Below are 14,722 nucleotides of genomic sequence, written 5' to 3' on the forward strand. Positions count from 1 at the left end.
AAGGTCACCCAGCTAACTTTATGCCATTTCGAGCCTGGACAAAAATATAACACTCTTCCCCAAATGTTTTGCTAATTGGATAGTTTTTGTTAGGCTCTTGTAGTTAAATCTTAACTTAGCTTAGCTTAATTTCAGCAGTGAAAATTAATCCTAGATCCTCTTAGGAAACAGACTGAATATCGACAGAGCTAGTAGAATACTGGGCACATTTATGTACACATTCTGCTTTTTCCTCGAAGCTCAGAATGAAATTCTTCTCAGAAAAAAATTTTTTTTTATACCCATTTAGCAAAACAAACTTTTATTGGAAGAGGCCAAGACAAGAAAGCAAAGCAAAGCAGAGCAGAGCAGAGCAAAACAAAACAAAAAACCCCCACAACCTTTACTTCCTACCTCCACATCATCTCCACTCGGTCTCAGCTTGAACCATTTCACCACACAGGTGCGACCAACATGGTCGCCTGACTGCACCACTCCGTACATACCAGGATCCTGAGAACTCTGAGCTGTTTAGGATTGAAGAAAGAAGCAGACTCTAGTAGGAGAAAACAGTGCACTGTAATTTTGTTTCTCCCATTATTTTGAGAAGTATTCACTAATTTTTTTTTCTTGACTTACACGTTATTGCTGGTGATGAATTAAAAAAATTGAAAAACCTTCCTTAGTTGACAGCTAACCAAACTTGTTCTTGTCCATAATTGTGTCTGTCCTTGATGGCTCCATTATACTGAACCTAAGAGCCAGTGCAACTGTGAGGGCTGAGCCCCTGCCTGCCCCAGCTCAAGCTTAGAGAGGGATGGGTTCACATTTCCACTATGCAATAATGAGCAGAAAGCAGCATGGGATTTCTCAGTTTTCCAAGTTCCTCCAAGGTATTGTCTGCAGCCATCTGCTAGCATGGCTTTTAAAATAATGGATGCGCCAAGGAAAAAACATGAAAATTCACCTCAGACAAATTTTAATTATTTGAATCAATGTACTTGTTTTTAACATGTTTTGTTCATTTTTTAAAATTGGTCTAGCTTAAACTTACTCTAGGAAAATTGGTTCTGAAGGGAAAATACATATGTTTAATACATAAGATACACACACACATATACTTTATAATATGCCAAACTTAAATTATTCAGGTAATTATATAAAAACAACTGTTCTCATAATGTCTTAGACAGCATCTTTGGATGGCACCTTTCTTTGACCTAGAGTGGCAGGAGAATTTATTAATTCTTTAATAAAGGAGGAACCATATGGTTCTTGCACTTAAGGTGGATAGATTAAAGCATCCTCTTATTCCCAACTCTAAAACCTAAGCAAATGGAGTTAGGCAAGAAATAAAGAATAAACTATATAAATTAATGGTTAGCTGAACACACGATACCCTTAGAGATAATGTAAACTAGGACTACAACTTCCAGAATTCCTAGTCAACATTATTCAGACTGAATGATATTACAAACCTGGAATGCCAACTCATCTAGGCTTCATCAGGATAAGAAAAGTTGCATGAGATACTACTGGCAATTTGAAAATCTGGATTGAAAAATTCATGTCTAAATTGTTAATAATAAACACATTATCCAGAGGGAATGCATTTCACCAATTACCTCTTTTATCTACTACAAAATCCCCAGGGCAAAACTCATTATTGTCCAAATGATGGACAGGAAAGAGCTCATTGGAACGAATATTTTTCTCCACCATGCCATCCTGCCACATCACATCTGCTGATGTCATCGTGGTCACCACTTCTACAGCAACCCTGTTTCCAACAAGGATAGAAAATTACTAAGGAAAATTCTCACAGCAAGTCAGGATAAATATTTTTTTAAAAAACAACTGTGGCATTTTAAAACATCATAAAGAATTGACTTTAAAGCTGGATCTAATACAAAAGTAGCTTTTGAGAGAAAAACATTTGGCTACAAAAGCTGGTCAGCTGAACATAATGTAGGGATTAAATGGGCTCCCAGAACACCATGATGCAGATTATGCTAAAAATGGAGCAAAAGGCCTAGCCCAGGGGTAGGCAACCTTGGCTCTTTTATGACTCGTGGACTTCAACTCCCAGAATTCCTGAGCCAGCCATGCTTGAATTCCATGCTGGCTCAGGAATTCTGGGAGTTGAAGTCCACGAGTCATAAAAGAGCCAAGGTTGCCTACCCCTGGCCTAGCCTTTATTAGGGAAGGTTGTACTACCGAGCTGCCGTTTTCCTGAAATTATCAATGAATCATTTCATTTCTATCTAACCCCAGAGTGGATGGTAAAGAGAAAATATAAAAATTACAAAGCAACATTATCCTTCCAAAACTGATATGTGGTGTTTCACTATGCTATTTTGGTGCTCACCATCAGCTCAGGCCAAGCCACAGAAGCCTCACTTGCTTTCAAAATACATGAAGGATTGGGGTTACATGTAATTTGGGGGGCAGAGAATTACAAAAATGGGGATTACCAAAGAACAGCCGTCTACACCATCTGTACTTCACAAGGGGTAGAGACTCTTAACTGGCTCTCCAGATTTATAGGGTAGAGTTGTATAGAGTCTCCTGCTTAAGCGGGGGGTTGGACTAGAAGACCTCCAAGATTCCATTCAACTCTGTTATTCTGTTATTTCTAGTCTGGACAAATTCAAAGCTTCAGTATGTAATGCTTTAAAAGAAATGACCAGCATTTTGAACTGGGCCAGGTACCAAGAATTATCCTTTCAGAAACTCCCTTGATTTTCCAAAAAGGTTATTATTTTAATAACTAGCTGTACCCGGCCACGCGTTGCTGTGGCTCAGTCTGGTTAAATCAGTGGTTCTCAACCTTTTTAATGCCGCGACCCCAACCGGTCGTAAGTTGAGGACTAAACCGGTCGTAAGTCAAGGACTAAACCGGTCGTAAGTCGAGGACTAAACCGGTCATAAGTCGAGGACTACCCAACCGGTCGTAAGTTGAGGACTTTCCCTGCCCGGGAGCGCTGCGCATGCGTGGTTCCGCCTCTGCGCCGGCCGAGGCGTAGCTGGCAAGCGGCAGAGACGGAGTAGGCCGACCACCAGCTGGCCCAGCCCAAGGGAGGTAAGGCACCCGCCGGAAAAGGGGAAAAAAATGGCGGACAAAAAAAATGGCAGACAGCCTTGCTTGGCGACCCCCGTGAAATGGTCGATTGACCCCAAATGGGGTCCCGACCCACAGGTTGAGAACCACTGGGTTAAATGGAAAAGAAAGAAAAGAGAAAGCGCACGTTGGTAATATGTTTAATTTCACAATGCTTGTGGGTATACAATATTTTTTGTTGTTCCATTGTCTGTGCAGATATAGAGGTTGTCTGGTTTGCTTTTACGTCCAACAGATGGTGCTGTTTTTCAAAAAAAGCATGTTTTTACCTGTCACAGATGTGACATCTATATAATAGTAGGTATATAGAAACACGCGCGTATTCAAATGCAACATTGTGTCAAAATTTCAAAGCAATCGGTGAAGAACTTTCGGAGATTTAAGATTTTGAACAAACGAACATTTACATTTTTATTTATATAGATGGTGATCAATGAGATCAATGTCAATATACTGGAGTTTGATTAGTGCAAAATGAGCACCGAGTCAACTGATTATTTTAGGTAAAAGCTTTTATGCTTTGCTTAACTCTTTCTTCCCTATGGAAGGTATACATTTTAATTGGATACCTATTTAAGATATATCAAACTATATCTTAAATAGATATAACTGGAAAACTGTATCTGTAGTTTGCAGGCAACACAAGTCTTCTTACACCCTCACCCTCACCCATTTTACTATTTATATGTTTTTTGAATTATGTACAATGTTTAGCAAGAAATCAGGACAGGTAGAGCTTAATGACATATACAGGTAGGATGGTATAAGCTCTGGTCTTACCTGTCACCTGGCTTAAATTCCCGGGAAACCTTGGTTTTCTTTTTCTTATGTTTCCTCTTGAGGTTTTTAATAGAAAGCGGGATGCTTTTTTTACGCCCTGCACCACTGCCGCTCTGAGACGAGGCTGTGGAGCTGGCAGAAGATGTTACAGAGCTGGTGTCATCTGTGTCATCGGCTGCTTCATCATCAGCATCCTGCTCTATAGACTGCAGATTGTAGTCTGAGGAGCCATCATCCCGTTTCAGGACAAAGGCTGATTGCAACTGGAGCCCAGCTGCTTCACAGGACAAGCCTTTCCTTGTTTCATCAATGTGCTCTCTTTTTACGTCCTGCAAGCCTATAGTGTCACTGAAGGAGTCCTCTGCTCCACATTTCAAATTGGCTTTAAGATGTTCAGGCTGTTGGTCACCTGCTGCAGCAGATTCTCCTTCAGGGAGATCAAGGGTATTCTGAACGTCTGGGGAACACGACATGATCTTCACTATTTGTTTCTTCAGTAGTCTCCTTACCTATAGGGAATCAGTGCAGGTCAGGGAACACAAAAAATTCCCACCGCTTAAAGAAATTAAGCCATTTTTTAAAAAAATGTGGTTTTCAGTTACATCATACTGATATCGGTTATATTAAAATAGCAGATTGGTATAAGGAATAAAAGATAGTATATCACTCAATATATTTATATGGTGGAAGATAGGATGATTTGAAAATTATAGAGATACAATGAATGGTGCCAGTGCAAACTGCATAGACATATATCCTTTTTTTTTGGGGGGGGGGGTCGTATCTATGGTCTTAAACACATGTTCATACTGTTATACATATATACTATCACTAACAGGTGCTTACACTGCAAGGAAATAGTGTGATAGTTAAGTATGCAGAACATTATTAAAAATGGTTATATTTCATAATATCCTGCTAGTCATTTTAAAAAGCTACACTGATAAATTCTTTAGAAGTACTGAAGATTCAAATACAATATTATGAATAAATTTCAAAACCTGCCACTGACTTTTATTTCAGAAAATGAAGAGTTTAAAATATTAACTTTTGCCAGGGAGAAAACATTATTTATTTATACTGAGACACTTGCAACTGAATTTTAGTTAGAAATTTATTGAACATTAAGGTGTTTTCAGACAGACAACAAGTGTATATTACAGTACCTTTTCAGGTTTTACATTGGATACGAAACAAGGACAGGCCATCTGCAATATTAAACACCATCATTTTGGTATTACTATTGAATGCAAAGGATTGTTAACAGAAATAAAATACATTTAGAAAATTATTCCACAGTTTTGGAAACATTTCATTCACAGTTTCATTTGTATTGTAACCCCTAAAATCTATTAAAAATAGATTTCCCGGTTATGTTTTTCTCAGAAGAAAATGCTAATTGAAAGAAGAAAAAAAATACTATTACTTGAAACCATTCAGGCAGAATGCTAGACCTATAATCCTTGCATAGATGGTTAGCCATGTTTTGAAGCCTGACAAAATCTTCCACTTTTTAAATCTCTAAACATGCATGGGAAGGTTTAGCTTTAGCTAAGAAATGTAAAATATATATTTAAATATATCTTGACTCCTCAAAGATTATTTAAAAGGGATGGTCACTGGATTTCCAATGCTGGCACTCATTTGAATATTCCTTAAATAACACAATTTGGTCTTCTCCAGATACAGTCTTGTTGGTTTTAGATTACTAAATTAATCAATGCAATTTGGGGAGGAAGTAATATATTTAAGGATCTCAATATGTTGTTGAATTATATTCCTGAAATGTGGAATTTCTCATTTCATCAAGCCCCGGCAATGGCAAAGAAGTTAATTTTACATCCTTGGAAAGAAAGCTACTCTCCTGATTTTAAAGAATGCATTCAAGATATGAGTTAGCTAACTCTTTTTAAAAAGTCTCTGTGTTCTAAAAATGAGGAAATAGCACAATGTGTTGATATATGGTCTAGATTTAACGATACGTTAAATTACTGGATTAACTTTATATTGTTAACTATAGTTATCCTATGGATTCTTTTTCTGTTCCAATTTCTTTTGTTATACCAGATTTAGTTTATTTTGCGAACGAAAGCAAATATGTGTGTCCTAGAATAATGTGAACCGGTCACTGCTCAAAGGTTTATTCTTTCAAGATTTCGGACTTGTGCTGGAGCCCATCCTCAAAGAATTTCTCTCTTTTTATCTCCAGTTACTCTAACTCAGGGGTCCCCGGGCGGTGGACCGGTGCTAGGCCGCAGCATGCCAGCAACCGGTCCGCACAAACAAGCAAAGCCCCATCTGTGAGATGCAGGCAGCACACAAAACCATGCCCCCTCCCGTCTACGGAAAAACCTTTCTCCACGGAACCGGTCTCTGGTGCCCAAAAGGTTGGGGACCTCTGCTTTAACTGATGTCATTATGACATATCTAGGCTTTCTTTTTTCCCTGTCATTTTACTCTGTTGGTGATGTGTTTTTGTATTTGTAATTTATTTTAAATTAAAAAAAAGCAAAGCTTGATTTCACCACCACATTTGAAAAATGCTATGTATTCTTTGGTGAATGAGGTTTAACAGGTCCAGATTAAAGGATGTGCAACTGAAATCTGACTATATTTTTAGATTAGTCCCAAAACTGCCTATAAAATTAAGAAATAGTTGCAGTGATTGGAAATATTGGCTGTGAAATATCAAGGGCATACATTTATCCGATATAACTATAATTGTAAAACAGTAAGATACCATATAACACTAAATATAGTGTTTATAACAGTAAATATAGATTCTAATATTTAAAAAATGGTAAACATGCAGAATAGATTGCTTGTTATTTATGAAATACTTAAACAGCACTTTACAACATAAATTCTGAATGAATCGGCATTTCAAATTTAGATTTTAATCCAAATTTTGTCTGAAATAATACACAAAATTGTTGAAATATATCAACACTAGACCTGTGCTACTACTGTATGCGTAAATAACAAGCATTTTTTATGTGAAAAATATGATACACATCAATACTTAAGAGTCTCAACTATTTAAAAAGTCACCATATAAAAACAAATTCCACCATTTATCAATTAATTCAAACAACAGAACACTATACATTTTCTCTGAATGAGCAACTATCATATGAATTTCCAATGATATAGGAATTCAGTTCAAAATTCTGGAATCACTTAACATTCATTTTTTTTTTATTCCCTTGCCGAAATGGAAATTGGAAATATAATAATACTAATAAATAAAGTTTATGCTAACCCATGTCTGCATAACCTACAAGACTAAATGATGTCTGAATATGGTTAAGCAGTCAACTAATATTATGCTTGGGTGTTTCTTAAAATATCATGTCCTGGGAAATAAAATTAAAAAAGGGAATGCAGTCCCCAAAGATTATTCCATCTTCTTAACCATAGCAGAAATTGGCAATAGTGGGGATATACAGAGACAAACAAGAACAGTTAGAAATAATGAATAAAGCAGACTTCTCAGAAATAGTTCAATATTCTTAGCTAACTTATATCAGGGAACATACCTTCTTAGAAGCTGATCCTTCTCCCAGAACACAGTTTCTCTCTGGACATTCACACGTGATTTTTGCTGGCTCCACTTTCTCTGGAAATACATACAGACACCTTTCTCCAAGTTGCCGTTCAGCATGGTCAAAACAACCCAGACGTTTTACTCTATTAAAAGCAAAACAGAAGTAGTGTCACCTTACTGCTGGATGGTATCTTTTTCTTGATTCTTCAGCATTGGCTTAAATGTCTAAAACTATTTCAACCATATGCACAGTGATGCACTATTTGGGAAATCACGATTTAAAGAGATAAGTACTTTTTAATTTTACAAAAATTTAGAGTAAATTGAGTAATAAAAAGATTTACTAATGAAAAACATATTCCTATGGCATGTACAGAAACAGGTCATGGGGTATACGGGTGTGCCTGCATGCGTGTGCGTGCACCCCCCCCCCACACAATTACATGGTTGGAATGCTTTATTCTTCAGAGCTCAGTTAGCCCAGACCACCTCTGTACAGAATTGCTACTGATATAGCTTCTATATTGAGTAAAGTGCACAATTACCCTCCAAATAAACACTTTCTAGAAATGTATTTATTTATTTAAAATATTTATATAGCTGCCCATTTTAAAATCAGCTCAGGATGAGACAGGCAAACAGAAGGCTGGATGTGAGCCGATGTCATATAATGTCATATAATGTCCATTTCTGATATAAACTTTGGTTGTAAGAAGCAGAATTAAGCAGTTTTTCAAAATCGACATGCCCAGCAACTCACATTTATGCATGTCTTAATATCATTTTCATGTATATTAGTTTATTTCATGTATATTAGTTTATTATCACATGATGCATTTGCTTTGGTTTAATTGATGTAAAATATACCAAGAAAAAAATCATGATTCACAAGACTACCGTGGATAGCTCCCCCCCCAAACCAATAGTATGTTTTTAGCATGAAGCAGCAGAAGGACAAAGTTTGGTTTGTTTGTTTGTTTGCTTTGAGTCAGACTGGTTATAATCTGGATAAGTCCTTGCAGTTTTCTGGGCAATATTTTTATTTTTTAAAAAATATTTTTATTCAAAGATAAAAAAACCAGTAACAGAAAATTAAAGAAGAAAGAGAAAAGGGGAAAAAAGATATTTAAGGAAGTGATTTCTGATTTTGTTTAAAGTGGGTATTAGCAAACTTGGTATCTTTCCTCTCCCTTGAAATTGCATAGCGTATATCACTTCTCCCCATATTCCAACCCATTTCAATCCTCCAATCCAAAAATCAGAGTTGCTTTTGTCCAGTTTCCACAAAAAGTCGATAAAGGCTTTCCTGTATTTTATCCCTAATCAAACTAATCAATTTTATATTATTTGTTCTTGCATAGTATTCTGACATTGTTAATTCTTCCATTGATTTTGAAATATTGTTGTAAGACTTGGTCTCCATTTATATCTTCTTTTGCCCGTCCTAAAGATTTTTTTGAGTCTTCTACAGGCCTCTCCTTACTATTTTTACCAATTTGTTCTGTAATTTTTTCTTTTTCTTGTAAATCCAGTAAGTAGTCCATTAACTACAAATTGTTCATCTTGACTTAATATCTGTGTCTCCCCTCTGATTTTGTTTCCCAAAATTTTCACTTTAACTTCACTTTGAATTAACTATTCACTCAGTTGTCCTGTAAATTCTTCAAAATTATTTTTGTCTTTTAATTCCTCTTTGAGATTTTTTTTAAGATAGGCAGTTATTGATGCTGTTATTGTGGCTGCAAACTTCTTTCTCAATTCTTCAAAGTTTGTTTGAAATGTCTCAAACGTGTGATTTTACTCTTATCTGGAATGAAGTTTTACTGGAAGATTTTTTAAAGAAAAACACTGATGTTCTGAAGATATCTTTTATCTCTGAAGTAACTGTAATTCAAATGTGCTTAAGATAGTGAGGCTTTAGCGAACCCTTACAGAGGCCCCTGTGGCTATGAGCTCATGGTGCTTTAACTGATGAGTTGACTATAATCCTGTAGTCTCCTTGCAAGCAGGTGGAGTAAGAGCAATAAGATCCAAGAAGGGAAAACTATAAAACAATGGATTTTATGAAAGTAAGTGGTTATTCTATTTTTATCAATTCAAAGACATTAAAGCCAGCAGTGTGCTGCAGCTGCCAAAAAAGCCAACACAATGCTAGGCTGCATTAACAGAGGGATAGAATCAAGATCACGTGAAGTATTAATACCACTTTACAATGCCTTGGTAAGGCCACACTTGGAATACTGCATCCAGTTTTGGTCACCATGGTGTAAAAAAGATGTTGAGACTCTAGAAAGAGTACAGAGAAGAGCAACAAAGATGTTTAGGGGACTGGAGGCTAAAACATATAAGGAACGGTTGCTGGAATTGGGTATGTCTAGTTTAACGAAGAGAAGGACGAGGGGGGACAAGATAGCAATATTCCAATATCTCAGGGGCTGCCACAAAGAAGAGGGAGTCAAGCTATTTTCCAAGGCGCCTGAAGGCAGAACAAGAAGCAACGGGTGGAAACTAACCAAAGAGAGAAGCAACCTAGAACTAAGGAGAAACTTCCTGACAGTTAGAACAATTAACCAGTGGAACAACCTGCCTCCAGAAGCGGTGAATGCTCCAACACTGGACGTTTTTAAGAAGAGACTGGACAGCCATTTGTCCGAAATGGTATAGGGTTTCCTGCCTGAGCAGGGGGTTGGACTAGATGACCTCCAAGGTCCCTTCCAACTTTATCATTATTAAACAATTTATTGAGAGCAGGCCTTTTCGGAAGCTGGTATGAACTGTTTCTTACCTAGATAAATTCTCTTGAGTGATTAAAGATGGTGGTGGGCTTATACTATCAGTTCCCCCAGGACAGAAGCTTTTAGTGATCCAAGTAACTTTCAGTTCTATTACCTGTACCTAAGGAAGAAAAGATTAGATTGTGAGAGAAATATTTTATTAAGATGTCCTTGTATTCTGTAACTGTTTGCAAAATTAACAATTTCTGATAAAGATTTCTTTTCTGAGCTGCCATTTTGTCTCAAATTCTGAATTTCCTTTTGATTTCCATCTTTTTCTGCGATATCCCAGAAAATCCAAATAACCCTAAACCAGATATAATCCTAATATTAATTATGCTTCTTAAAGAGATGCACAATATATTAAAAAAAAATCTGGTAGCCAAAACAGAAAACAGACAGCACAAAAATTGCATTATAGGACCCTACTCTTCCCAGATCTGAATTATCTCTTATTTTAACTTATCTGTTCCTGCATATTTTCTTCAAGATTATTTCTACATTCCTTTGCTTTTACTTGCCAAGAGGCATCCTCCTGAGGATTTTTCTGATTAAATGCTAACGATCTAATATTCCAAATGGACATAACTTCTACATTATAGACTTCTTCTATTAGGAATTTAAGCCTATGAACTGAGCAAGAAAAGAAAACACTGAAATGGAATTGTTTTCTAAAACAGAAGGCTATTCCCTCTCTTAGTTTACACAGACATTTCAAGATTACACACCAGGCTTTGTTTTGGGGAAAATCCAAACGATATTTCATAATAGGGTTATCTCACTGAAACATACCTCTTCTACCACAACTCTGAATTTGCTCTTCGTACTGAGTACAGGTTTCACTCCTGAAAGCCACTGCACATTTGAGAAGACTTTTGAAGGACCAATGAGAACTTGCCCAGGATAAAAGCCATATGAATCATCAAAAAACAGGCCCTGAAAAATGAAGCAAAAACAGAAGTACAAGTCAGATATGACTAAATCACGGTCTATTCTAGTTGAATGAATTTCCCACATTTTATCCTAATTTTATCATTGAGGAAATTCTTAAAAACTTGGGGTTCATCTTTCTGTGCCTAATAAATTCTCCTTTCTGCTCTAGTCAATCTAAACAACTACAAAAATACATAATTATGATTGGCTAAAGTACAAGGATTTCAGGAGTACAAGGAAACAAACAAGTCATTTCCATTCACCACAATAACAGAAAAGCCTTCTATTAACCTGTACTAAATAAGTTCTTGAGTCTTTGGGGATAAATTAGATTCTGTAAGTGAACTTCCTTACTTCTGCTAGCAACAACTGTTACTTAGGCACACATGGTCAAACATTCAGGAAGACAAAAAGGAAACTATTAGCCCATACAAATAGGACCTGAGAGCAACAACTTATCTATTTCTACATACAACAGTGGGGATATTGTTGAGAAGGGACGGGTTTTGCTGCATGACTGCAATGAAGCACTTTATTTTTCCTTATTTTTTCTAGCAAAAATAATTGCCAACCATTTACTTTTAGGCAAGAGAAAATATATTATATTATATACTAAATAAAAACATCTTGACAGGATAAAAACTGGTAGTGGTTTTGAAGTGCATGAACAATAGGATTGTATCCAGTTGAATGATTTTTGGCTTCAAATACCTACCTAACAGTTTGGTCCTAAGCTGCTATTCTCAGATGGAAAACCAAGCTTAACTACCATGTTTCCCCCCAAAATAAGACCAGGTCTTATTATTATTATTTTTTTGCCTCCAAAAGAGGCACCAGGTCTTATTTTCGGGGTAGGTCTTACCTCACCTCCAGCACCAACAGCCCCACCCAGCCGGTCCACTTCTTCTGGGGCCGAAGTTTTGCAGCTGCATTCGGGCCTGCATTTTGCACTCAGGCCTTTCCAGAAGGCCTAAGCAGCCAAACTATGGATTGAATCCATAGCTCGGTTCTTGGCTGCACCGGCCTTCCAGAAAGCCCTGTGATTGAGAAATGCAGGCCTGGCTGCAGAAGAGGCCTCAAAAGAAGTGGGCTGGCAAGGAAAGGCCTGGCTGCAAGGTACGTGGGTGCAGGGAACGTGGGGCAGCTCCACACTCCCTTTCCCCACCCTAGCTTGATTTTTAGGTGTGTGCCTCACCCCAAAACTAGGGCTTATTTTTGGGATAGGGCTTATATTAGGCCCACCCCGCAAAATCAAGCTAGGGCATATTATTGGTGTAGGCCTTACTTTTGGGAAAACACAGTATTTTATCACATTACATTCCTTTCCCAAATTCCTAATGCTGAATAAGCTTTCAACTATAGGTAGTCTTCAACTTACAACAATTTGATGTTACAAAGATACTAAAAAAAGTAACGTATGACCGGTTTTCACACTTACAACTGTTGCAGTATCCCCACTGCTATGTGATCAAGATTCAGGCAAATGGGAGGAATTTATGACAATTGCACTGTCCGGGGGTCATGTGATCACCATCCAAACTTCCCAGCCAGCTTCCAATCAGCAAAGTCAATGGGAAAAGCCAGATTCGCTTAATGACCGCATGTTTCACCTAACAACTGTGGCAAAAGATGATGTAAAATAGGGCAAAACTCACTTAACAACTGCCTTGCTTAGCAATCAAAATTTTGGGGTCAATTGTTGTTGCAAGTCAAGGACTACCTGTATGCTATGCTCTACCAAATCCTCAAGAATATGCTGAAATGTATCTCTACAAATTAAGACTTATTAAAATGACTAAAAACATACTGAATCACTGACATGTGGGCAGACGTCATAGAGTTTTGCCGCATCTTCTGTGCTCATGGAACATCTAAAGAAACACATAACCATTGGGAAAAAGATTGCAAAAGAATTAGCATAATCTTCTTAATATTTGAATTTACATGGTCTTATGCTAGAATTTAATGATGTCAACTAATGAATAAAAAGATAAAGGTAAAGGTGTCCCCTATATAGTTGTGTTCGAATGTACGGTGTTGTGCTAATTTCTATTTCTTAGCCAAGGGAGCCAGCGTTGTCCAAAGAGGCTTCTGTGATCGCTATATGCCAAGGCACACAGAACACTGTTACCTTCTCACTGCAGTGGTACTTATTTATCCACTTGCCTTTAAATACTGAAAAAACTCATTGGTCCATTAAACTTATATGTTCAACTTTGACTGTTCAGACCTCCCCAGAGTTTCAGGCAGAATCTTTCTTAATCAGTCCTATCTGGAAATGCCAGCAATTGATATTTTTGCATGCAAACCATTTGGGGTGTGTGTGTGAGGGATTATTGAGTGCCCCCCCAAGCAGATTTAGCTATACTAATTTTTGTTACTAACTAAGTCATATACCCATTGGATTTAACCAAACTGCAGGGTCTCTAACATGGCACCTAGGGGCAATGTTCTTTAATGCTCACCAAGCTTTCTGCGGTATTGGATTTTATTTTTTAATTTTATTTTAATTAGCTAGCATGCATGAAACAAATCAGTAACATCAAACATAAGTATATGCTTAGGAATGTTCTCAGGTCCCTTGGATACCGTGGAGCACTCCTAGCAATAGATTCTGTTCTTTTTCCTTCTGGTAATAGGATGTTCTGCAATTGATTGTACCAACCTCACACAACGATTTTGTGAGCGGATTTCTAACAGGATCTCAAAATTCCAATGTGCCCAATGGTCCAAAAAGGCTGAGGTTTTCTGACATAGAACCTAAGAAAGCCCTACTGTACAAAGTCCTAATTTTAAGAACAATATTAAGGCCTTTAATAAAGCCTGATATTGTTATAATTGAGTAATTCAGTTTAGAATAGACGTATATATTTATATATCACCCATGAAATTATGAGAAATATAGATTTATATGGACAAAAAATATCTTACATTCTAAGATTTTAGGAGAGAATAGGGGGCCAGAAAAAAAAATACTCAAGATGTTGTTTTATTTGCTCAACACAATGAAATCATCAGGGTAGATGATCCGCTCAAATAATCAGATAGTGAAGTACTACTGGTAAATACTGAGATCAATCCATTTACATACCGAACAGCTGAGCGCCGATGATCTTGCCCCTTCCCCCTCCCATTAGTGGCAAGCTCACAGGGCTTGACACATGTACCAGGCGGCATGGCAACCCACACAGGCATGCCCTGCGCTGCGGAGGTTACCATTATTTTTCCGTGTATAAGACGCTGCACTTGTATAAGACGCACCTGATTTTTGAACAGGGTGTTTGCAGGAAAAAATAGCATCTTATACACGGAAAAATACGGTAACGTGTAGTTCAGAAATAGTAATTATAGATTATCAATTATATCAAACAATTACAGTATTTCAAGAAGTAGTATCCAATTCTGCAGCCTTCACAATACGGGTGTCTCCTAAGGAGTTTTGACTACAACTTCCTCTGTATCTGATAAGTGGCCATATTAATCTGGAGAGCATGGTTCAGTTAAGCACATGTCAGAATAGTTTGTTGTTGAAATTTTAGTTTTCTACTTAACAAGTTGCTTCAACAAAGTTCTTATATGCTTATTATA

The 14,722-nt window shown here is 37.1% G+C and overlaps 1 protein-coding gene across 1 annotated transcript; it reads right to left on the reverse strand.

The window, feature by feature from the left end:
* Positions 1-393: 393 nt before the first annotated feature.
* LOC107300528 ((E3-independent) E2 ubiquitin-conjugating enzyme UBE2O-like) lies at positions 394-14,311 on the reverse strand (the record flags this gene model as incomplete). Its single annotated transcript, XM_015829847.1, has 8 exons — positions 14,226-14,311; positions 12,942-13,005; positions 10,994-11,137; positions 10,213-10,322; positions 7,420-7,570; positions 3,881-4,389; positions 1,605-1,759; positions 394-506 (listed from the first exon to the last, which is right to left on the reverse strand). Coding segments are annotated over exons 1-8 (1,332 nt in total), but the record flags the coding sequence as incomplete, so codon positions are not given.
* Between the last annotated feature and the right edge of the window lie 411 nt (positions 14,312-14,722).

The sequence above is a fragment of the Protobothrops mucrosquamatus genome, unplaced genomic scaffold (genome assembly GCF_001527695.2).
Source record: "Protobothrops mucrosquamatus isolate PMUCROS unplaced genomic scaffold, P.Mucros_1.0 scaffold7329, whole genome shotgun sequence".
Taxonomy (NCBI): Eukaryota; Metazoa; Chordata; class Lepidosauria; order Squamata; family Viperidae; genus Protobothrops; species Protobothrops mucrosquamatus.